General features: G+C 39.3%; 1 protein-coding gene across 1 annotated transcript; it reads right to left on the bottom strand.

Moving 5' to 3' along the window:
* Positions 1–856: 856 nt before the first annotated feature.
* Positions 857–15,749, bottom strand: LOC101790104 (transmembrane protein 170B). The gene is made up of 3 exons (XM_038174657.2): positions 15,293–15,749; positions 8,103–8,273; positions 857–4,264 (listed from the first exon to the last, which is right to left on the bottom strand). Exons 1-3 carry the CDS (start codon positions 15,387–15,389, stop codon positions 4,134–4,136), a joined length of 399 nt encoding a protein of 132 aa, XP_038030585.1. The 5' UTR covers positions 15,390–15,749; the 3' UTR covers positions 857–4,133.
* Positions 15,750–26,978: the final 11,229 nt, after the last annotated feature.

Below are 26,978 nucleotides of genomic sequence, written 5' to 3'. Positions count from 1 at the left end.
CTTAAGAATGTTTATTTCTTCTAGGTAACGCAATCAGTTATGAGAAAGGAGTTATGAGAACGAGCCAAGATTTACTTCACCTACTTAAGTGCCTCATCATTAATTTCATCTGCCAAGCTATGAGTCACACGAATAAAAGACTTCATAGCAGTAGCTGGCAAGCTGATATGAACATTTCTATCATGATGGCTTTATGGAAGAACTGAGACTGTTTCATGTTAGCTGTTACTTTTAGGTATATCAGACTCCAACCTCTTGTGAAAGCTGGAGGAACATGCTATTTCTTTTCAACTACTAACATACTAAGAGACATTAAAACACTGAAGGAACAGACAAAGTGAGCACCTTTTGCATGTTTTGGCTATTTATGTCCACCAGCTACAGTAGTTCTTATTTTTCAAAAGGCTATGTACAAAACCATGTGGCTCAATATGACAATGAAAGAAAAGCATTACTAGCATCTGCTTAGTAACTGAAATACATAAAACAAAACAATGAAAACCATTCTTACAGGTATTAGAGCTTTGACTCCACCTTCCTCTCCAATGGCATTATATCTCTTTCTCCCCCAACACAATTCAAATACATATAAACTGTAACGAAAATAAATATCGGTATTCCTTCTTCAGTAGTATTTCCTTCAGAATAGTAAAAACATTGTACTTTAAAAAGAGAAAGCTCCAAGTAAAGTAATCAGGAGTATTGTCTTTGGTCCATATTGATTATTCAAAGCTGGTTAAATTATTGGTTTCTTTAAGAAACTGAAGAGCAAACCTCAAATTACACCATTAGTCGCGGTAGAGCTTATTTTCATAAACTTGTAACAACCCATAAATAAAAGAATAACTATTTGGAAGATTTTCTGAAAAAAAGATTTTTTATTATATCAGTAAGTCAGAATTGTGTGGAATGTATAAGTCTTTAACAACAGCAGCTTCTAACAAAGCAACAGAAGCATCTTTACATTGAACAGTATATCCAGTATTCGAATGCCTCCTCCAAAGAGGAAGTTGTGTCGATATATTTGTTCTCTACTATAAATTAATAATTTACAATGCACAGAATGTGCTTAGTGATACCATGCAGAAACATGCAGAGCTATTTAAAGATAGCTCTAAACGATTTTGGGTAGACATCTGCACAATGCTTTATTGTCCAAAGCAAAGCAGAGTACCATCCGTGCCATTCATGCACAAGATATTTCTGTAGCTTAGTAATGATGAAAAAAATCCTAGGTTATCCTATTTTTTTTTCTTTTTCTTGGGCAAGTTATTTCAGCTGTTACTTTCTGTAAAATACAGACTACACCTCCAAAACATAGTTAATACACATATTTATATAAATAGCATATACATGTATACACACACCATGCTTTGAGTAGAGCACCTTTTACAAGTTTAACAATACTGTTCCTAAGGACGTGGAATGAAGCCTCCAAGTTTCAGAGATGTAAGGCCACTTGTATGTTTCCTCTACTGGAATTACTATTCATTAAGTTCATGCCATGATCAAGGAACATTTCATAGATGAACTAGACATCCTCATTTATCCCTCACAAGAAGCATTTAAAAACTTCATCTGTTACACCAGCTAGGCACTACATTTACTGCCTATTCATTGTTGCTAGACAACATCATATAAAGCAGAGACAAATAAGCACCTAACCACTTTAAATGCGATTACAGTGATCTGTACAATAAAAATTATTTGGAGGAAGGTTATTCAACATCTGCAAAGATACCTCCTTGTCAAAGGAAGAAGGTTAGAGTGACAAAAAATTCATTGGCACTACAACTAAAATGACGAATGAAGTTTTATTAGTTACATAAATTTCCTAAGTTAGCAGTGGTCTCATAAGAGTTTAAGTTAGTGAAACAAAGCAAGCCTTTGAACAGTGATAGTGTAAGAAAACCCATATAATAAGAATTGAGATGTTCAAGGTAATTTGGAGACAGGAAACAAGATTCAGGGTGAAGTAAAGACACGAGACATTTAAAATTACTGAATGCAATGCTTTGTGAGAGGGTTGTTTTTGATTCAGACAAGCATTTCTAAGTTGTCAAACACAAACACTTTAAAGTCTGTTGGATGAGACATATCAAATAACCAAGCTGATTTAGAATACCTAAAAAAAAACACAATGAAGAGAGCAACTTTTAAAAATCTTCTCCCCTAAAAATATACTTTACAAGGCACATTAGGAGAAATATCATTGATTTTATTATTCCATTTGAATTAAATACCTGAAACCAGTTCTCATATCGTAAGACAATGGGGAGAAGTTTAAAATGCATTTTGACAGATGCAATAACTTTAATAGACAAAGTGCTATGACTTATGCCAAAAAGAATCAGCAGAAAGTAAAAAAAATAATAAAATAATAATAATAAAAATAATCAAGCCATGAAAAATAAGTTTTGAAATCAAAGTAAGGAAAATATAGGTATTCCACAGCATTTTAAAGTGACTCAAAGCTAAAAGTGTAACACTGAGGTTTATAAACCTACATTTTACATTGTTCCCTTCATAGCCTGCAACTTTGTACATTTTGAAAAAAACTAAAATACTTCCAAAGAAAAAATATTAGCATCCTTAGTGCTTTTAAAAAAACCAAAAGAATGGTTTTTAATGGAAGAAAATAACAGAAAGCAGGTTAATTCATTATACCGTTTTGAAGCACTAAGCAATAAAGCTGGATTGTAAGTTGTATTTTAACCCTATTATTTTCTTTTAGCTGTACAGCAGATGCCAGTGATTTCAACAACTCTGAAAGTCTTTTTGACATCTTAACAGCAAAACCTTTGGGCAATTAATTATTCTTATCATTATTGACAGTCAACTTCTAAAAAGCATTCAGTTGAGTAAGTATGTAAAAGATGTCTTATTCCTCATACAGAACTTTGTGCCCTTTAAATTTTGCTCTTCATAAATAGCATTAAAATTTCTATTCACTCCAAATGATTCACACTTAAGACATCTCACATGCACAACAGTAGTGTTCCCTTTAAACTAGAAAAGCACAAACTCTGAAAGATACGTATTTGAAAGTTCCAGGTGTCTTAACCTTTCCAAGGATATAAAATGTTCAGAAACGAAGTTGTAAATACACCAGTCCCGCCCCACTTCCAAACTTCCAAAGTAAGGTAACTTTTATTAAGCAAGCTTAACATTTTTGTTGCATTGAAGACTTGTGTTGTTTGTGTTTTTTTTTTAAACACTTTCCATTTTCATAGGTATATTCTCAAAGTCTGTATTACATTTGTCTATTCTTTAAAGAGTATGTGTAGGGTTAATAGTACTATCAGTACTTAAAAAGAGGGAGCTTACTTGCAGCAAGTAGCTTTTCTAAGGCTTTTAGAAGGGGTGGTAACCATTTCAGACAAAATAATTTAAAGGAACGCATTAGTTTAAGATTCATATGTACATACACAACAGATTATACTTTTTTCTCACACAGTCTCCTTAAACTAAGGATGCCTAAAGAACCAAAACCATGAAAAAATGATGTGCTGATCTTCAGTAAACTGACACAATTCATTCTGAGATTGTGCTAATTACATCAGGATTGGTAAAGTTGTAGTTCTTAAATCCCACCAATATTTGTCTACCACTGAAATTGGACCTAACTGTTGTTTTTAATGCTGAATAAGAGTAAAAAAAAGTCATCGTACTATTCCCCCTGAAGTTAAACAGTGTATATCCACAGCATTCTTCTATATCTACCATTTCAAAAAAAGCTCACCCAACCAACTGTTAAGAACTAAACTCCAAGTTTGGCACATACAGCAACTTTCAGGAGCGCGCATTTATTTTTATTAAAACACTGATAAGAACAATGATCCTATCACCAAGCATTAGCCTGACTGGCAGCTACTCAAGGTGCTTTACACAGGGATTGCACTTTTCCTATGATTGAAGCACGTAAGGCACAACGCAGAAGTACAAGAGTTCAGACACTAGAGGACAGTCTGTTCATTCGACTGAACCTCCAGATTTGTAGTGCATGTTCCACATCGCTTCCTTTCTCTTGCACTAGCATTCAAGTTCATAAGCTGTTGAATCCACTTCCAGGAAGCTTCTCTTCAGATCAGAGATTTCTTTAGGCTAGTTGAAATTCTTTTTTTACATAAGCCTCAGAGCGTTGCAAGAATCCTTGAAAATGAGATAATTAATGTCAGTACTGTCTGTCCAACACCAAAGACAAGAGCTTCTAAGGGAGCCATATTCTTTCCTGCTACTCTGTAAATTCCAGCTACTGCAGCACCTAAGAATCACAGGAAAAACAAACAACCATCAAATTACACATGTAAACCCAAGGCTGAAATATATGACAAATAATTTACTGTGCTTATGCATCACTTATTTCTAGAATATTACCAAACACTGTATTACTTCATGGTATTATGCAATAATTTAGCCTTGCTTGACTTTTTCTAGTTTTATGAAGAGCCTTCAGGGATGATTCTCCCAATTGAATCAGATTAACTTTCACAACACAAGCTTGATTTGAAAAAAAAGTGAATCTTGCTATTTCTCTTTAGGTGTATTCAAATTTAATCTTTTTTTTTTCCTTCTTATTTGCCTTCTGCTAATTTGAAAAATTAGCAAAAACAACACTGAAGTTTGGTTTAATTGTGCTTGCATAAATAGGGAGAATACAACAATAAGACTTCTGGAGTCTACAAAACAATTGAAAATTTCTATGAACTTCATTTAATATTTCAGTTAAATAAGCAAGTCATACTGTGTCAGTTTAACTTTGATTTAAACTACTAATTTAACAGTTGTCCAGCAAATCAAGCAAAAACATGAAAAAAGATCAAGAAGTCAACCATGAAAGTGTATGGGAAGAAATCTCTACAGATATCATTAGATTTTGAGTTATATCAAATTAAGACATCACTTTGCTTGTAGATGTGTTCAATTCCCATTTGTATAACATTACATGATCAAGATAAGTCAGCAACAAAATACTGCATTGTAAACAAAGCCAGTTGCTCCTAACTCCCTCCCTTCCCCTCCCATTGTCTTTTACATGCTGAATTTATCACATGCATTTAAAGAGCAAAAGTCACACAGCAAAGGAATAGTTGCGTTGACTTGAAACAAGTGCCTGAGAAACATATTCTTTGCTACCAATCAAAATACCTGGCTAATGACGAAGAACATTTTCTTCTCAAATGACGTCTGAATATAGACACCAAAATGTTCATCCAAAAAAAACATCTTGTATACATCTGTCTGTGGATAAAAATTTTACTCAATCCATACCTCAGAAGTTCACTTAGAATAAAGCTTTCTTTAAAAAAAATATTTTTTTCTGAGCTAATATTTGTTGTAGAGTGCTTGTTTCCCTTACCTAAAGGGCACACTGAATTTTCTGCCCTTTGAGGTTTTGGCCTTCAGGAAAAAAAAATCTTAATTGTGAAATAGTTATAGAACTTTTTGTATATAATGAGAATTCTATATATATTCTGAGAAGCCAATTAACTACTATTAAATGACTCTAGAAAATACAAAGATGCTTCTGCAAGCTCTAAGAAAACTGAAAAGCTACCGCAGTTTTTGAAATAAATACCAAGAGTTAAAAAAAAAAACAAAACACAATGGAATTTCCTAATTTTTACTCAGTCATTAATATGAATAGTTTGCTGAAGTGATCAAAAATCCCTTAGTCAGTACCAACAGACTTCCTAGAAGTACAATCCATATCTGAGTATCACCTGATATCTTAAAAAGATTTATTTATCAAACATTATAGGAAAATAATTCACTAATAATTGTTTCTTTAAAAAAAAAAAAAAAAAAAGTGAAGTATATTTTGTCAGAAACCTCACAAGGCTAGCCTTAGATTATTTCACTCAGCCACCCTGCATAAGCTTTTCCATTTGTTCCTCTACTATTGACTTGTCAAAAACTGAAAAGAGATCCTTGAGACTGAGCCCAGTACTGACATTAAAAATATTCAGGTGATTGAACTCTCAAACTGAATTCAAATTGCTAAGGTTTATTAACTAGTAGCATCAAATTATGGTATACCAATAATAGAAGTGTTTTGCTTCGTAAGAAAACATTGAGATATTTTGGAAAACATCACTAATGAAAACATTTAAAATGTTATAGCTTGATAATTATGTGTTTATATTTGTTGAATAACCGTGTGCAATACAACCTGTAATGCATAACCCAACACAATTGGTACAGAGCCAGAGTATACTACAATAAGTTGCCATTGAGGAAATGACAACATCACCAAAAGAGTGTGTATTGAGGGAGGAGGAAGAACAGACCCTTTGGGATAAAATGCAGCTGAAATCCTTACTTCAAACTGCCTAACATATCTCTTTCTGGGGTTATTTTTGACAGTATTCACCACTATTCACTCAGTTTATTGCCTTTGTTTTTTTAAAACTAACCATGTTTTTACAAAGCCTAGGAATTGAGGGGTTCGCTCATGGAAATCCGTTTGGTACTTGAATTTCTTAAGTACTGGATTTCGCCTATCCAAGAAACTAAATCCTTAACTTCCATTCCAGCTTGCAGTATAATAGCTATTGAAAATACTCTTTAATATTGTATTACTATAATTGGCCTTCAGGAGCTCCTCGCAGCATTTCTTTCAGGATGAAACAACCCATTGTCATCCAGAAACAAAAACGTTTTTAGCTAACCCAGTGACAATGTTCTGTGCAAAACCACTGGGAACAACATAATAAAAGTCCACAGTGCAAGGTTGGAGAAATTCTCAGGTGAAACACATTATTTACACATAAACAGTGCTGTTTATTTGTTAAATGTTTTGACATGTAAAACTGGATGTCCCAAAACACAACTGTGTTACTCCTCATGCATAAAGACGAAGAAATTTCATTTCACAAACACTGATCATTCCCCACTGCAGAATACTACTGAAAAAAATCTCGGCTTGGATACCCAGCAACACATTTCCTGTCTTTTATTCTTCAGAAACAGTCAGGCACAGTCGACCTAACAGGGCCACTGCCATTTTACACATAGGACAATTCAACAGGTTCCATATATGCCTTACCTTAGGAGACAAAATAAAGTAGAATTATACTGAACTGCTGTTAAACACTGAAAATTCTAGGCTAGGAAATATACAGCAATTAAAACATTGCTTTGAGTAAAACCTTAAGGAAGTATTTCTTCAGAAGCTTGTATTCTTATTTAATCTTGAAAGCTAGCAGGCAAGAATGACTTTCAGTATGAGAAACTTGAAGAAATAATCTCCTACAAAACACTCATGAGTGAAGCTTAAGTGTTACCGCTACTCTGATAATCTGTACAATTTAAAGACAGAATGAAAGGCAACACTGCTCACCTACAGTTTAAGGCTATATGACAGTCTCTAAATTTTCAGTTCCATACCCTCAAAGACTTTATAACTAACATCATTCCTTCCTACACCAAATAAATTGGAAATTATTACAACCACACAAGACTGAGAAGGTCTTTCAAATCCATAAGCCAAACTGTTTGGTCTGTTCTCTGAGTGGCATGCATAGTTCAGATTGTTATACAGTCACTTAAAAAAAAAAAAAAAAGTAAAGTTTGTTTGCTGCAAGTCAGTACCTACACAGTACCTTTCCTTCCTTTAAGAGAGCAACACCCTATCCAAATGCAATTTAAAAACCTCCAGCAGGCTTAAGGAAATGAGCAAGAAGTCAGTCCTGTAATCAATGGGATCAGAGCTTCATTTCCAAACAAAATGGCTGTCTTGAAGAGTATTGACAGGTGATCTTGATCAAAAACTTTTGGCAAAAGGTCTGCACAAGTATGATAAGACGGGACTACACTTTCTGGTCTCAAAAAGGTATTACCTATCAAGCATACATATTTGAACAGCTTGATAGCTAAAGTTTACAAGATGAAAGACTAGGACAATCATCCGCTGACAATTCTGGAATCATTTCTATCTTTACTACAACAGGAAGAGAAACTCAGCTGTCATTTTCATTAGAATTGCTACATGACTGAAGCAAAATCCTTAATAAACAATCACCAAACCACTAAGAGAAGCTTTATTTGTTTTAATATTGATTTAAATTTAGAGTAAGTAAAAACACAAAAGACAGACTTACTGGTTATCATTGCTCCTGTTACAGAACCCAGAAATCCAATGCTGACCACAGTGACAGAGATTAGTCTCCCCTGCCTATGCCTCTGCAGCATCACAAACATTAACACTCCCACAGCACCATGGACAAAGAGAGAGGAGAAGAGAGCCCAGAGGAAAACCCAGTACCACATCTCTGAAAGAAAGAAGTCAAAAGATTAATATTTTTCAGGCAATACATTTGTAAGAGATTTAGAAACATTGCATATAATCAACAGTAAAAGAAAAGCAATACCCATTTCAGTCTTAAAAAGATTCAATGTGAAAGCACTGGCATGTGCTCAAGACACTATCCCCTTTTAGCAGTTTATCAAAGAAGTAGCTATTATGATCAAAAAATTGTAAAAAGAAATCTAGTACAGTTTTTTGTGATAATACACCTGATTAAATGACCACCATATTTTCTTCAAAGGTTTCTTTAAAAATACAATAATTGTAACTTCTTACTAGGATTTTGCAAATACAGCTGCAGAACAAAAGTTATCTGAAACCAAGTGAACCAGAAAAAAGTCAAGACCTGTCTTTTATAATAAGGGACCACATCAAGCTAACATCAAACACAAAAAATGAGATTAAAGACTTCAGTATATCTACCCAGGAGCTGTAAGTGTTCTATTGAATTAGCTTCAAAATGAAAAAAGAGAAATAAAGAAATACTAAAATGTAGTAATACATCCAGCTGCTTTATTCTAATTGCTTAGCACACACTTTTATAGGTACAGGTAGTCACTATTATTTGAGTCACTGAGCAAGGACAGGAGATTTTGAGAACGTGCAGAGTACAAACATTTCTAAGAATGCCAGACGTGATCATTACTTTCAAATACAAGAGCAGAGAGCATCAATAAAGCTACATAAAAATCAAAGAAACTTCCTTACTTGATGGCTATCTTCTAAAAGCATTTACTATAATTCAAAAGCGTAAGAAAAACTAAGGAAAGAAGTAAAACTCTAAATATATCCACTTTTTTTTTTTAAAGGTCAACTACAGTGATGATCTTGTGTGTCTCTATCATCATAAAATTCCGCAAACTGGTAGATGTTTTCCCAGCTATCACAATCCCAAACTTAGTTTTTCCCACAGTTCACCCTAAAAAAAATATACAGCTTCCATACAACAGTAGGACAATGTTTATCAGGCAAGCCAGTACTACTGTAGCTTGACATTCAAGCAGAAATATGACCCAATTAGCTAACTTAAAAATATACGCAAACATAGCAGATTAAGCAAAGAATACTGTAAAAGGATGCTCAGGAAGAATTGTTGCCACATAGTAACTGCAGTCCTTTGAGTCCAAGTCTGTAGGGCATACATAACCACAGCACAAAAAAAAAAAAAAAAAAAAAAAAAAAGAGTTCAAACTTTTTCATTTAGCAGTACATGGAGCATAGTGTCAACCCTTCCCCTTTCACACAGGCATAAAAGGCAAATCCATCTCATAGGACTTAGAACTCCTATAAATCAGGAGAATCAAAAGACCCACTTAGGAGGGCAACAAGGAAGATAGGTGGTAAATATACACACAGTTAATACTAACCACTGTAGTTCAAGACACAACCTCTCTGAGTGTTTGGATACACACACACTGGGGGTAGCTCTAAGCAAGTCCATAGAAGTCCACACACTTTATATTTAGGGCAGAAGACAGTAGAACAGAACCATCCTCAAATGTGAGATAAGATGGAGTTCTTCACACACACTTTTCCCCTCCTGCTCCTTAAAGTGACATGCGTGTTGAGTGCATTCAAAAGGCAATTAGAGAACATCCAAATATATTTCTTGTTCTACATAAATGCAGCTGTAGTGTTTAAAGAACGCAGCTACAAACCATGACTTCACAAAGCCTTAGGTTTTCAGCTCAATAGTATCACAGTCAGCAATGCAAGAAATGAAGGTAGCGTTACATGCAACTGCAATAACCCAGTACCTTCTCATAATATATCATTTATACCTCTGTTTTTGACAGACTGACTGTAGATGCTAAAATCTGCAGGTATTTACTTCAGAGCAGTTGGAGCGGAGGTGGGCCGAGGGAAGAACCCCGCATATCTTCATGATGGTAGGAACCAAACATTTGTTTAGATGTGAAAAGGGCTAAGACATAGGCCTGCGATGCTCCTAGATGCAAGTCAGGCAGCCGGATGGGGGACACAGCAAGCAGTTGTGGACTGGTTAACTGTCTTTCATCCTGCAAGTAGGCAAATTACTTACAGAACACCAATTTGGAGTTTGTATTTGTATACCTCCAAGTACACGTTGCAGATTATCCACTCTCCAATTTGTGTGCAAGTTTGTTGAGTAGCTGATTAGGAAGTTACTAGACAGAGTTATGAGCAGAGAGACTAAATCGTTTTTCCCCTTACACACATTCTTGCTAGATAGCAATTCGAGTCACTTTTATCCCAACAGGTTGAAAACAGAACTTAATCCACAGGTTTTTTTTTCCTGTGTAAGAGTTTGAGGTACTCTACAATTCATCATCATCCAACTCCATAATTATGATGAAAGATGGCCCTTGAAAAAATACTTTGCTAGAGCTACACTGAAGGAACCAAAGAATGGGTTGGGGATAACACAGAGACACCATGAGGGACTGGAGAAAGAGAATGCGACCTTCTGAACCCAAAGGGTCAAGGCTTTGCTTGACCAAAAAATAACCCAATAGTTGGAAGATTTTTAATATCTATAAATGAGGCAGAAATGAGACTGCAGTGTTTTAAGAGCATGCTGATACAACAGACACTTATGCCCTATATATGAGATTCATACTCTAAGGGGTATAAACACACCTTATCAATTGCTACTACCTTGACAAACAAAGCATGCTGTCAAAGAAGTTCATTATTTGTGTAACTACACTAATTAACTTGCTCTTCTGATGATATGAGCTACACAATTGGAATACTTTGCTGGTATGATAATAATGATTTCGTTTTAGCTAGCGGAAAGCTCCAAACACAAACCTAGCCTCAGTTATTTAGTCACATCCACATAGAGCTACCTGAAAGAGCCCTGAACAAAATTACAAAATGAAACTACAAAACAAAACCAAAAAACCACGCACTGGAAAAGATCCAGTACTTAGTGGCTTACAAACCACAACATCCAATCCATAGCACAGATCATCCTGGCTTTACGCAGGTGGAATTTTCCTCCCACCCCCCAGAAGAAGGGTACTGCTCTCACCCCCCAGAAGAAGCGTACTGCTCTGTTAATTTAGGTATTTATAGCTATTATATATAAATTATACATATAACACACAAATCACATTATGCTTATCTATTATACATGTACTTTGAAGATATCACTGTAGGCATATACAACCTCAAAGATTAGACTTTTATGATTAGAAAAAAAGTCTTAAAGGATGCTAAAGTTTAAAATGACATCTGTATTGACTTATCAAATTTGAAGTTGCATTCCATTAACAGCTTTATCTTGGGCAAATAAAAAATGTAAAGTCAAAGTATGTAAATGTTAACACTTTTGAACATGATTTATATACCTGAACATGTTGTCCCACTGTCACTCAGCTTCAGTAAACAGGTAGTGAATACATCATTAGTCCTTCATCTTGAAGATCTTTCTTTCCCTCTAGCCCTTAGTTTATCTTGCCAGATGAATAGCGATTGCCTGTAACATTTCATAAGCCAAGACTGATTGCTCCAAAACCAAGCATCTGTCTTGAGATTCTGATCTATGTACCCAGTAACTATCTACCACTTACTGCAGAATTAAGTCTCTGTGCAGAATTCAAGTGTCTGCACCCTGAACACAAAGATACAAATTTCAGCCAACAAGATAGCATATGCTGAAGTTTGAATTAAGAAACTGAATCGTTATATCCTTGCAGATTTATGACCTCAACACACTCAGATTAAGAAATGCCTGTTTATTATACATGCAAACTTAACTTGGCTCTTTATACATTATAGTATTTTCTTCATTACTAGGTCCTTTCTTTAGTTACTGTATGAACTGGTACACTGGAAGTTATCAGGTCTATACAGTCAAATTGTTGTTTGTAGATGCTAACATTTTTGCTGTATTAACTGGAAGAGAAGAACTTGCTGAAGAGCACTGAAATCATTAGAGACTAGACCCCCTGAAGTTGCAAGATAGGGGACAACAACATAGTCCAGAAAATCAGGGGACAAATAATTGCAGAATGAAGCTTAGGGGGAAAAAAAAAATAGAAGGCGGCATCAGTCTTTGAAACACGCAATTAATGAGACAAACAAAATACCTACTTTGCTTACAGGAAGGACAGAAATATTGCAAAGTTCCCTAAACTTGAGGTAGCATATAATATGAATATTTACTACAACTGACACTTGATTAAGGAGGCATTGGGGAGGCAAGGACAATCCCCAGACAAGAACTGTGTATCTCGAAACAAGACACTGGAACTCATGATAAGGAAGCGGCAGACGGACAGAGAAACAAATGTAAGGACTATAAATCTCAAAACTGGACATTGGAATTCATTATAAAGATACAACAAACGGAAGAATTAGCAACAACCAGCTCTTGCAATTAAGAAACATGCCAACTCAGCAGATTCCTGACCAAAGGTGAAAAGTACACTGTGAGGAAGACTCGGGGTCTTCCTCCCAAAGACCCCTGCCCACGTCCCAAAGACCCCTGCCCACAATTCTTGGGAGGCTCTACCCAGGCGCAAGGTGCCAAAAGGCTAATTAGCATGAGAAGCGAGAGAAGGCGGGGATAGGTAATGAATATGTATAGGCGCTTGTAGAATATTGATAGATTGATTGTATAAATTCAAGACTGCTTTCCGCTTTGGGTATGCACGATAGGTGGAGAGATCCCCCGTGCATCCAGCATTGCAATAAAGAATATACCACTTAAAGGAATTTCGGTTTCAATCTTTGAATCACACTCATGCAGGGACATTTTTCAGTTCAGAATCAGTCATTATCCAACTCATTCCAGTAAAGCCTGATCTACCACTTAGCGCATAACTGGTGCATGCCAAGGGGCCACTTGGATTTGTTGGAGGAGCTAAAATAGGGTGAGGTAGAAGCCCCCTCTCCTCTCCCATAGGTCGCAGAGCCTTACCCTCACCATTTACAGTAATATGCCCAAGCGAAGGCAGGAAGCTACGAAGCAAAAGTCAGTGGGCCTGGGTTCAGCTACAGCAAACAGCGCTTGCTATCATGGAGCGTGATGGGCACATGGCAGGAATTCAGTTGTCTGCAGTCTCCTGTGGTACTTTGTACTATATTACCCTACATAAAAGGCTGGATTTCTGTTTGTATTGAACTTGAACCAGACTTACGGTATAAAAAAAAATATTGGTTCAACTTCTCATTAAAACGCCAAAAAACAACAACAAAACCAATCACACATCAATTAAACCACTGAGGTTTCAAACACTTCCTGGTTTAGGCTGGAGCTCGTATTTTATTTCAAAACATTGAACAGAGTTGATACATTTTTTTTTAATAAAGAACATAACTTTGCTGATAAAATTGTATAACTTTTTCAAACATAATCAGCATTGTTAATCTAAAGACAAATGCTTGCTTGAACAACTTAACTCCCAAATCCAAACCACAACTTTAAGTCCAAAAATAAACACAAAGCAGCCTTGAGGAATATTCATGGAACACTACATATTTATTATCTTTTTAGTACTCTGAAAAAGTTTCTCCTTCACTTTCTCCTTTCTTTTCAGCACAGAAAATCAGAACATCTGTTTTTGTACAATAATTACTTCTACAGTCAGTAAATATTTTAGAAAGATTTTATGCAAGTTTAACAACAGTTACTGATTAATATCAGTTACTACACTTAAAAAAAAAAAATCACCTTACATATAATCAGGAACACAAACTTATATAAACAATTAAATCCACTTTAAGCTATTCATTTTTGACATTCCATGAGAGCATGCCACATACCCAATCATAGCTATTAGGACAACTTGTATTTAATACACCAATTCAGAAACTACAGTGCATCTACAACTGACACTAATACACTCTCCTACAGCATTATCACAGATGATTAACTATTTTTTTCATGTTCTTTAAATTAAAAATAACCATTTGACATTAAAAATACCTTTTGCAACTTCTTGTTATATTGCAAAAGCACCAAGAAACATTTTTTCTTACCTAACACTCAGCATTGAATTTCACAGAAACGCCTGCATTGCATCATGTTCTAATAAGAAAAACTTTGGAGGACGTCTAATACAAAGTTACATCCATTGTTAGCTCCTTCCTTTAACGGTACAACTAGTATTTCCACAGAAAGAATGCAAGAATAACTACTCAGGAAGTGAGCTATATTCGTGTGGGGACACACTAATACCTCTAAGATTTAATCACCAGACACAGCGATACAAAGTGTACGCACTTTAAAAAGTTTATTTTAAAAAGTTTAATAAAGTATAACCTATTAAAAGTTACTTTTAACTGGAAGTTAACAAGAAAGATCATAAAGCCTAAGACTCCACCTCTGTGCTACACATATGTATCTTTCACACAGATGGGAGGGAAAAGATGATATCATACTTTTTCAGAAGTATTAGAAACATACACCCTTTACTCAAGATTCTTGCAGGGAATTTACTCAGTAACATCCCTACTGTCAACACAAAGCCCCTTCTAGTCCGGAGGTAGTAACTCACCATTCCCTTTATGCCTGGACAGGACAAGTAGCACACAGACATGCTTCCCTGCTCTATACCTTCTAAGATAGGGTACGAAGGACTGCTCTAGAACTTTTTTTCCTGCCAAAGCTCCCCTCTCCTAGCAGGCTGTAACGACCTGTCTTGAGATCCCCTTCCACAGCTTGTTTTCACCGTTCCAGAGCAGAACCCCTGAAGCTTACAATTAGGTTTACGTGCCAGCCCCGTTAACCTGTCACCCCGTTACCTCCCTCACTGCGCAGGGTGAAAAAAAATAACAAAATAGTAAAAGTCTCTGCTTCTAGTATTCATTTTTCGTTTAAACAGCTTTCCCTCAGATGCCACCCATAAAAAATAAACCCGCTGGCAGCGCCGGAGGAGCCCTCGCGGCCACCCCGCTCCGAGCATCCCCACAAGAAGCACCCCAATCCCAGTCCCAGTCCTAACCGGGACCCAACCGCCTCAACGCCAACCGCCCCAACCTGCCCCCGGTTACCGGTGAGGCTGCGCAGGACGGTGCCATGTGCCCAGAGGCTCAGCACCTGCTGCACCGACAGGTTGATCGCGGACAGATCCCCCGCCTCCACCTTCATGCTGCCGGGTCAGGGGGGCCGCCCAACGGCCGTGCGTGTCCGCGTGTCCCCCGAGCCCCTCACCGGCAGGGCAGGATCCCTCTCACCTCCCCGGCGCCAACAGCCGCCGCCCCGGCTACCGCCATCACCTGCGGGGGGCGGGGCGAGGCGACGAGGCCCCGCCCACGCACGGCCCCGCCCGCTCGGCCGTGACCGTCGGGCCGCGCGCCGCCTGATTGGTCGTCGCCGCGAGGGGCGGGCGTGCGGCAGTGGCCGTTGCAGCGGTTGGGGCCGTTGTCCCGGCGCCGCTGGGGCGCTGGCTCCCCACAGCGTGCCGTGGGGGTGCTCGGCGGCGGCGTGCGGAGATGTCGCCCGGGCACGGGGCAGGGCAAACCCTCAAAAGTTAAAAAAGATGACAAACCTTGAGTCAGTCCTAATCCTGTAACTACGCTTAAGCCCCTAGTTCCTTTCCTTACATAATAAAAGAAATACAACCATTAAGTTGAATGCTGCCTCTTTGGAAGTGCAGGATGTGTGGTGATTACTGATTTAATAGCAATTTTTTCCCCACTCTTAAATATGACGTCCTAAGTTACATTTACTGCACATTTCCCATCTTTAATAAATGGCGCTTGCAACAGTACTTTGTAAGCATCATTTTCTGTCGGCACCCTTTGATGTATGGGGTTGGGGCAGTAAAGTAATTTGCACTTTATGGATAAAGCCATGACAGATAAATCAGTTAATATCCTGCTTGATTTTTTCAGATATGCTATTGTGTGGTGTTTAGTTCAGAGGATTTTTGTTTGCAGCCAACAGTGCTTGGCATTTCTGCAAATAGGTATCAAGCCAGGCAATGAAAACACACAATGAGACTCCTTAGAGGGCTCCGGGTTTGGCTGATTGAGCACAGCATAACTGCAGCAGAGAAAGAACCCAACTGCCAGGACAGATCCATTCCAGGATGGAAGGAATGTCCTCCCTCCCTCTCCCTGCAATCTCACCAGCAGCAACCTACCCCTGTGTGATTCAGGCAGGGTACCCACAGATACCAGCCTACTTCACTGCACACATGGGCACAGTGGGAAAATAGTGTATCTTCTATGCTTAAAGGTAAAACATACAAAGGAGCGTCCAGAAAAAAACTTATGCTGGTTTATTCTTTTTAACTTCTGGACGCTCAACTTTGAGAAAGCAAACACTTCTCAACGAGCTTAAGAAAACCCAATCCTAACTCTGTATTTTAGACCACTGTCTCAACACCAAGTGTGCTCCACTTCATGATGGAGGTACAGAGAGAGGTTGCACAGATCATTCTTTCTCTGGAGACCCAAACATTGGAAACCTGTTGGGCTTAACGGTAGTGCCAGGTGCTGCTTTTCGGCTCATGCAGCACCCTTTGTCCTGTGCTTTCCATAGGTCTTTCTCCAGTTGTTCTCCAGGTAACTCAGCAAATCTCTTTCTGATTTTATTTATGTTAACTCTGTTCAGCTTCCAAAATGTTCTCCCTGGATTCTCTCTGTTGTGTCCTGCTCTTTCATTACCCACTGAGCAGGTGATCTGGATACAAATTTGTAATGCAGTTTTTGTCATCTGAAAATTGGGCTGACTGGATCATTGAGGAAAAGATTGTCAGAACTACTGACACAAGTGCCTTGAATGCAGCAGCAGAAAGCATCAAAATTCCCTCTGTAGGAGCCATAACTTGATACAAGCAGGGACTTGTGGCCAGCATTTTGTCCTCATAAGGCACCTTCACCTGGGAGACATTGCCAAGGAGGACTTGAGAGTATTAGTTTCCTGTGCTGCCGTAGGCGTTATCATAAGCTCTGTAGATGTAAATAAAGCAGGAGGGAAAAAAAAAAAAAAAAAGATAGGAACATGATGTTAGTGTTTAATCAGGTAAGGTAGTTCCTTTAAGTCTTAGAGATTACAAAAGAGAAATAGCCTGTCTGTAAGGGCCTGGTGAGCCCTCCTCTGACATGCTTCATGGTACTGTGGCACCTCATATTGAAGGAAAGGAGTCAGTCAGGGCAGGCCTAGAAGACAACACTGAAAAAGATCAGAGGAGGTCGTTGTGTGAGAGAGGGCCAAGGGAGCTGGCTGATGGGCTTAGCTTAGCTGGGCAGAAGGAAGGCTGCCAAGCTGTGTGTCTAACTTGAACCTGTCAACACCCTGCAGGAGTAATCACCAGCAAAGGGAGATGATTTATAGTGTGGAGTTGGGGCAGGGGCAGAACGGCCCATATAAATGGCCCATTAATACAATTAGGCTAGGAATTAGGAGAAGGTTTATAACTGGAGGAAAGAGTCCTGGCCACAGTTTTCCCTAGGAAAACAACAATGAGGGAGTAGGGAGGGAAACAACTCCCAGGATATACATTGAAATACCTGTTTGTTGAGCTCAGAAGCTGCCTGCTTTCCTGCATCTTGAGAAGAGATGCAACAGCTGCAATTTATTAATGAACACTGGAGATACCTGACTGTGCACTTGGTGAAGCTTGAGAGAGTTGGCCATGTTTTGCATGCAGCACCAACATTGCTGGCTTGTGATCATTAGGTCTTTGAGGCTCAGGTCTGCCTTTACAACTCCTGAAAACCTACACATGGACTAATCTTTATTCCAGAAGACCTCACTTTCCTCCCAGTGTAACTTTAGTTCCCCCTATCCTCCTTCTGCAGCTGGAAGACGTAGACGATTCCTTGAGCTGCATGAATGTGAACCATGGCAAAAAGCTGATTGTAAAACATGGCTTTGGGTGAAGAAGGTTAGTTTTACAGGTGGAAAAGTAGGGTCAATGTAGTTTCTCTGCCCTTTAAAAGATTAGACTACATCTACATACAATGTTTAGATACTTTTTCTGTTATTACTTTCAGAAGCTGAAGAAATAATGATAAATTTGGAAAGCCCTTGGCTGAATCATTTTCCATTTGAAACGGTAATGCTGCTCAAAATGAAACAATTTCATAAGTCGTGTCTCTGTAGGGAAATGAACAACACTGAGCATCCTGTATTGTCATGCTTTGAAACAAATGCTTTTTGCATCATGAAATCAGCTTTCTGTAATAGTAAGAAGTCAAAATCCAAATGATGTATTTTGGTTACATTGAAGAAAAAATTTCCCCTGGAGATCTTCTAGCTAGTTAGCCATGCAGATCCACAGGCACTGCAGTTAAAGATCTGTTTGAGACAACCTGCTTTTACTGGATGGATGACCTCAACACAGTTTGGATATCTGGACTTTTTTTTCCACTTCAAAGGTTTTTTTTTTAGCTTATGATTCAAACTGCTGACAAGACATGACCAAGTGCAGGTAGCAAATGACGTTAACCTCCAACATTAGCAATAGATTTTTGCATGCTTGCCCCCCATAAGCCCACAGCTTCACACACAACAGTTACTGCTCAGACAGAAGAGCTGGCAGCTACAGTTAGTTATGGTTTGAGCACTGGGTGACTCGGAGATACTTGGCCTTGTCACCCCAGCTCTTCAAAGGCCGAAAGGTGAGCTCAGCCCCCACACCCAATGATGGATGAAAGTGCCTCAATGGCGATGGAGGAGAGGAAGGAAGGTGATATCACAGGCTAACCATCGCAACTCTTCCCAGCACAAAAACAGCCTCACAAGTTGATCTAAGCCACCAAAACTCATTCAGTGCTGGCTTGCAGGGCCCCAGAAAGTGTTGGTAGCAAGGGGAGGAGGTGGCGCCCAGGAGCCTTCTCCCTCACGCCAGTAGATGGAGCCCAGTGTCCCCGAAGAGCTCGGCATGGCTGGCTGGCCACCGCGGGGTGAGGCCTCAGCCATAGCGAGGAGCTGCCGTGACCCTGTAATGCCACTCTTTAGGTTTTGTAGAGAAGCTCAGGTGTTATTTTGCCCCACAACCTATGGGTAGCTAAAATATCGGCAGCCAGAATGTCGTTTTTTAATTAAAGCTTTGAAAGACTAAGTCTGCTTAGTAGCATCAGAATATCCTTCTATAAAAGCCACTGGTAGCTTGTACGTATCAGGTCGTAAAGTCTTAAAGATTGGCCACATTGTGAAATACGTATTAAAATCCCAATGACTACTCCAATATGAATTGTGAAGTGTTGTTGTAAATAATCCTCTGCCTACACTTGGGATCTGAAATGTTTTTTTTTTAGCATTTATGTCTGCACTGCTTTAAATAATGAGCAATGTGCTTGTTTTAAACAAGATCACCATTCAGAAAAATGTTGCTTTCTCCTACTGTTACTGGACACACACAAGTATGCACTCATACACGTTAACAGCACAGTTTTATGTCAGTCCTGCTATTAGTATCAACTATGCTGCTTCTTATAAAAGGCTTATACTCTGTGTTTACACATCTAAAGTACTCTTTTCTTGTGATTAAGAACGTTACAAGGGTTCACGCTGAAGGCTAAGTTAACCTTTGTATTTCCCTTTTTCAAGATCATTGAAAAAAAGGCAATTACAAATAAAAATTGTCTTCAGAAAACATTTGGAATAGGCTAGAGGAAACAACCATCTTTCAAAACATGAATGAAATTAATTCCACCCTTCCCTCAGGATTTAAGAATAAATACATGAGGAACAACCCTTGCTCCTTTGTTCTCTTCTGTGCCATGTTCAAAAATGTGTGTCTAAAATGCAAAAACCTTAAATCCTGCAAGATGTGTTTCTTCTGGAATAGTTCCCTCTTGTCCCACATCTCCACCCCCTTTAAAAAAAAAATATATATATATACCAAACTCAAGAGATCCATGTCAACAAATGGTAGTCACATTGAGTTTCTTATATGCTTAGGTCATTAGCTAGCAGGACATTGTCAAGCAATTAGTTTTGAAATATCGTCTTTTTAAATTCTTTGTTTTGAAGTTGATGGAAGTTTGGCAGAAAAATCTGTTCCTTCATTAAACTAGTTTTTAATTTAACCCTCACGTAAGTATGTTACTCTCCAGAAAGAGTAGAGCATTTTCTGCATAGTTTGTTTATACAATCCTAAGTACTGAGGCAACAGATTCGTAAAACATATTTATAATTCTTTTCTGATTCAGAATTCAAGAAAACTCAGCTTCAAATATATACATTTTGTTGAAATATCTGGAACATGAAACTGCACAATTTGCAAACCTTAGAAAAAATGCAATATTTGTGTGTGTATACACACACACACACTTATGATCTGTAGCACCCTTTCACTGAACTCTGTCTCTCACCTTGTTTGCTCCTCGCTCAGTGCACTTTTGAGCAGACAGGAGCAGGCACATCAGCATCACAAACTAAGACATCCTCAAAACTCCTACTTTTCCTCCAAGGCAGCTGTGCTATGCACAAATCAAGAATAACATAATATATGCTGGGCAGGTGAGTCACAGTAGTAGTGTTTGTTTTCTGCAGAACACACCTAAATTGGGTCTTTTCTTTCATTTATGGAACTAATAAATGTTATGTAAAAGCATCATCAACTTTAGATGTAACCAGATAAGGAATGCAAAAAGGTCTTCTCCAGGGAGGCATACTTGGAGAGCGTAGTCATATTCAGACTCAGTTTTCACCTGGTTGTTGCAACATTAAGTATGATAATATAAACCCAAAGGGTGAAATTCAGCGCCATCATGACTAGTCCAAAACAATACTATTCTGACAGCAGTTACAAATAAGTCAAAGAGTTAGAGCTTAAATTGTACATTAACATTGCCCAGGTTTTAGGCAGGTTCTCCATATAAGGCTGAAATGCCACCCTCCATGAAAACAGAACCAAGGAAAAGCACATTTCTGAAATTGCTCCATTTATCATGTTAATTCCATGTCTTTCTGTTGCACAGCCTACTACTGGGTTTTACATCTGTCTCAGTTTCTATAAGCTTAGGATCATGCAGATTTCTATGGTGAGTTACAAAATTACCTACGAAAGGATGCCAGATGTGCATCAAGTATGAGTAACAAGCTCTTTGCAGAATTAACATCACAATTATCACTCATAGATCTTCCATAGTCTGAAACATACTTCATATTATTAACAATAATTCTACAGGCCTAACAAAAGTCTGTTTTCCAATCAGTTCCTATAACCTGTAACTTCTGAAATTTAAATGCCAATTTTCAGAATTTACTCTGAATTCTTTTCTATTTCTATAGCACTTGGCACAACTATTCTTTTGCCTTCAGGGGGCAGTGGCGACCTGGTTCAGGAACGGCACGGTGACCAACCCCAGGCCGCTCGGTCCATCGGCTCACAGACACCAATGTGGTGCATGGCAAATGGCGTTTATTGTCGAGTCACATGGGGTTATCTACCCGAGGCCCATAGCGTCACTTCCGCTTGCTTACATCACAGACCACACGCTACTGTCCATCAAGGGAGGGGCTCCACCTTTCCGTACAGCGCCACATCTTCCGGCCGCCAGGCCCTAACTACTCACACTATTCACTCCCTTTACTCCAGCCTCCATATCATCCAGCTGCAACTCATTTTGACTTCTCTGCTGACTCAACCACATGCCACAACTGGAAATAAAGGTCAAATTCAAGGCATGCTATATGCATCTTGAGTTGGAGGTACACAGTCAGTCCAGAAACATGCATGGTCTGCCTTATGCATCCTATATAACTAGTCTGAAAGAGGAATGCTACATATGTCAGTGTAGACTTTGGCTTAAAGACAGTTTTATTTTGCTTTTTGATGAAAGTTAGTAAAGACAGTAAGGGCATTGTGTTCAGGAGAATCTCTGAGTAAAGAAACTAAACTTTGATAGAAATGTAGTAGATACAAATGTAGTAGATAGAAATTCTGCATTGACTTTCTGGCCGGCAAAGCAAATGATACCAGAGAATTACTGCTTCATTGCCTAAGAGCCTACTAATACATGCAGCTGCAATTAACATGCGCATCCTGGAATACCTAACAATAATGATGATGGAGACATAACATGCATTTAGAGTGTGTGCAAAGTATTATCTCATCTAGGACCATTACTAATGTTATGAGTTCCTTGGGAACCAGCAATTCAACCTGATTTCACAGACAAGTAACACTAGATCCTAGAAACATTTGATCTACTGGATATTGCTGGCATTGTTTACTGTTGCCTTCTCTGAACACAGACTTCTGTCATGTACCCTTCCTTAGGGCACAAATAGCTCTCTCTCTTACTCAGGAGTAGATTGTTATTCTAACTAAAACGTAAGTGTATCTCTCACTATTTCAGCAGTTATCAAAGACTGCATATCCTTTGACAGTTCCCTAAGGTATGATCTGAAACTATCACCCTCCCCCAAAAATTTATACTTCAAAACAATTAGAATATTAGTAAACAACTGTCTTTTAATCAACATAGTAAGTATGAAAAGCTCATTGAAATTTTAAAGGACTACTCTTCATGTAGAAGCTAGGAATTAAGGACAGTCAGGCAGGTTTTCTTCCTGCAGGACAACTGAAATTTGCTGAATATTGCCTATATGTACGAACTTCTCTGTAGAACTCAGTGCAACACAATTTCAACCTCTTGAAAAGGGGAAGAGAAGGGGCAAGCATAATTCATAGGGGATTGTCCTGGTTTCAGTTAGAACAGAATTAATTTTCTTCCTAGTAGCTGGTGGAATGCTGTGTTTTGGCTTAGGATGAGAAGAGTGCTGATAACACCCCAATGCTTTAATTGTTGCAGAGCAGTGCTTATACTAAGCCAAGGACATCTCAGCCTTTTGCTCTGTCCTGCCAACGGGCAGGCTGGGGGTGCAGTAAGAGCTGGGAGGGGACAGACCCAGGACAGGTGACCCAAACTAGCCAAAGGGGTATTCCATACCATCTGACGTCATGCTGAACAATATATAGGGGTGGCTAGCCGGGGGGAGGGGGCCGGACTGCTCGGGGTGAGGCTGGGCATCGGTCAGCGAGTGGTGAGCAATTGCATTGTGCATCACTTGTTTGTACATATTATTATTATTTCCCTATTATCACCATTGTATTATTATTGTTATTATTGTTATTATTATTTTGTTATTATTATTTTCCTGTCTTATTAAACTGTCTTTATCTCAACTCATGGGCTTCACTTTCCATTTCTCTCCCCCGTCCCAGAGAGGGAGGGGGGAAGGTGAGCGAACGGCTGCGTGGTGTTTAGCTGCCGGCCGGGTTAAACCACGACAGTCTTTTTGGCGCCCAATGTGGGGCCCGAAAGGTTGAGATAACAGCAGATCTGACCAGAGTGTGTTAAACTAAAATTGGTGTAAGGATTAGACCTGCTTAATAGTCACTTGTCATAATGCTGATTGCTTTAATCTCAACTCTGCTGCGCCTGTTTTCCAAATTGAGTATTATAGTACATTATTTTCCGTATTTGCTCTCTGTCGTGTTGTTTATCCTCTCCGGGCCCTGGTTTCAGATCATTATGGTACTGTGTGTTGTAGCAATGGCTTATGAGACGATGAAATATGTGGTCATGACTCTAACTTGTTATTTGTATTCAGTAACATCGTCGACTCTGTACTTTGGAAACTGTATCTTGGAAACTATTAGCAATTATACCTATTGTTTTTTTCCATTAGGGAGTCAATCTGTGGAGGGGAAAGGGGAGGATATTTTTCCTTACTTGCTTACTCACCCTTTCTCCTTCACCACCCCTGTATCCTCCTGGATCACTCTGCCTTCCTCCTTCACCACCCTCTTATCCCCTGAGCTTGTCACAATAGCTCTCCAAGATATTGAATATTCTTGGGATACTCAGACCACCATAGTCTTGTTGTTCTGCCTCATGAATGCACTTCAGGTTCTGCTTAAAGTTAAACAACTACTTAGGAAGCATCGGAGATGGAAGGCTGCTGTATGGAGTCCTACGCGACGAGTTGCAGAAGCTGCTGAGGGAGAAGGTGAATCGAGTCAGTTTGCAGAAGTGAAAGCCATTCAGCTGGCTTTAGACATTGCTGAACGAGAAAAATGGCCAGTTCTCTATCTCTACACCGATTCATGGATGGTAGCAAATGCCCTGTGGGGATGGTTACAGCAATGGAAGCAAAACAACTGGCAGCGTAGGGGCAAACCCATCTGGGCTGCTGCATTGTGGCAAGATATTGCTGCTCGGGTAGAGAACCTGGCTGTGAAAGTATGCCACGTAGATGCTCATGTGCCCAAGAATCGGGCTACTGAAGAACATCAAAACAACCAGCAGGTGGATCAGGCTGCTAAGATTGAAGTAGCTCAGGTGGACCTGGATTGGCAGCATAAAGGTGAATTATTTATAGCCCGATGGGCCCATGACACTTCAGGCCATCAAGGTAGAGATGCAACATACAGATGGGCTCGTGATCGAGGGGTGGACCTGACCATGGACGCTATAGCACAGGTTATTCATGACTGTGAAACATGTGCTGCAATCAAGCAAGCCAAACGGTCAAAGCCTCTTTGGTATGGAGGACGATGGCTGAAATATAAATACGGAGAGGCCTGGCAGATTGATTACATCACACTCCCTCAAACTCGCAATGGCAAGCGCCACGTACTTACAATGGTGGAAGCAACCACCAGATGGCTGGAAACATATCCTGTGCCTCATGCCACCGCCCGGAACACTATCCTGGGCCTTGAAAAGCAAGTCCTATGGCGACATGGCACCCCAGAAAGAATAGAGTCAGACAATGGGACTCACTTCCGAAACAACCTTATAGACACTTGGGCCAAAGAACATGGTATTGAATGGGTGTATCACATCCCCTATCATGCACCAGCCTCCGGGAAAGTTGAACGATACAATGGCCTGTTAAAGACTACCTTGAAAGCAATGGGCGCTGGGACGTTCAAAAACTGGGATACGCATTTGGCAAAGGCCACCTGGTTAGTCAATACTAGGGGATCTACCAACCGAGCTGGACCTGCCCAATCAAACCTGTTACGTACCGTAGATGGGGATAAAGTTCCTGTAGTGCATGTAAAAAATATGCTGGGTAAAACAGTCTGGGCTACTCCTGCCTCAGGAAAAGGCAAACCTATTCGTGGAATTGTTTTCGCTCAGGGACCTGGATACACTTGGTGGGTGATGCAAAAGAACGGAGAGGTCCGGTGTGTACCTCAAGGAGATTTAATACTGGGTGAGAATAGCCCATGAACTGAATTGTACCATGTTAATTAGTATATTATACTGTATGTTATCACTACCATGATTACTATAGGTGACTAATTAGAATGTATGGAAAAGAGTGTAACCTGAGCATGACATAAATGGTATGGAATAAGGGGTAGATAGATGTCCTGGTTTCAGTTAGAACAGAATTAATTTTCTTCCTAGTAGCTGGTGGAATGCTGTGTTTTGGCTTAGGATGAGAAGAGTGCTGATAACACCCCGATGCTTTAATTGTTGCAGAGCAGTGCTTATACTAAGCCAAGGACGTCTCAGCCTTTTGCTCTGTCCTGCCAACGGGCAGGCTGGGGGTGCAGTAAGAGCTGGGAGGGGACAGACCCAGGACAGGTGACCCAAACTAGCCAAAGGGGTATTCCATACCATCTGACGTCATGCTGAACAATATATAGGGGTGGCTAGCCGGGGGGAGGGGGCCGGACTGCTCGGGGTGAGGCTGGGCATCGGTCAGCGAGTGGTGAGCAATTGCATTGTGCATCACTTGTTTGTACATATTATTATTATTTCCCTATTATCACCATTGTATTATTATTGTTATTATTGTTATTATTATTTTGTTATTATTATTTTCCTGTCTTATTAAACTGTCTTTATCTCAACTCATGGGCTTCACTTTCCATTTCTCTCCCCCGTCCCAGAGAGGGAGGGGGGAGGGCGAGCGAACGGCTGCGTGGTGTTTAACTGCCGGCCGGGTTAAACCACGACAGGGATCTTATTGAGAAGGCAGGAAAAGGAGAAATGGGATACCCCAATGACTATTTTGCACTTCTGAAAACGTGTTAGGCAAGACCAGAATAGTCTCTTGGAATGTGTTTTGGGAAGTAAAATGATCATTGTGAAATGCGTAATCCAGCTATAAGCAGAAATCAGAGCTCGGTGCCCTCCTTAACACTTATTTTGGAGGCCACCTTCAAGGTGCTTTCAGTTTTTTTGAATATACTGTTATTGCCTATTTTGCATGATTGCATCCAGAAAAACCTCTCAAGCTCTTCAGCATAGCATGTGGCTGGCGCACACAGTGGTGCTCAGTGGCCTTCCATGGCCTTTGGCAGGGGAAAGCATTAAGCTTGCCTCACCACAGATGGTTGCATGGACAGAGCTGACAGGTCAGCATATGGCAGCAGTAACAGGAGCAAGGGGTCAGCAGTATCTTTAGACCATTCTTGCCAATAAACAACATACTTCAGATAAACACAAGAAAGCCAAACAAGGCAGTTATAAAGAAGAGGATTACAGTTGTACATGCCAAAAGAAACTTCACCGATGAAGAGAGAAGGGTCAGCTAACATTAAGTACAAAATGTCATATTCTGCATATGCATTTTGTAGGAATTTCCTACCTGAAAAGTAGGAAAAATTTTTTAGGGCTACTTCATTAACAGGCTTATTCTGCTGTACCAGGATAATTTCCGGATGATGCAGAAGCTATTGGGCATTTCAGCACACATCTCTCCTATACTACAGTTGTCACAAATTGCCATACTCCTAGCAAACAATTA

Source organism: Anas platyrhynchos, chromosome 2, assembly GCF_047663525.1.
Source record: "Anas platyrhynchos isolate ZD024472 breed Pekin duck chromosome 2, IASCAAS_PekinDuck_T2T, whole genome shotgun sequence".
Taxonomy (NCBI): domain Eukaryota; kingdom Metazoa; phylum Chordata; class Aves; order Anseriformes; family Anatidae; genus Anas; species Anas platyrhynchos.
Note: the sequence above shows the minus strand (reverse complement) of the source record. Positions and strands in the feature narration are given on the sequence as shown.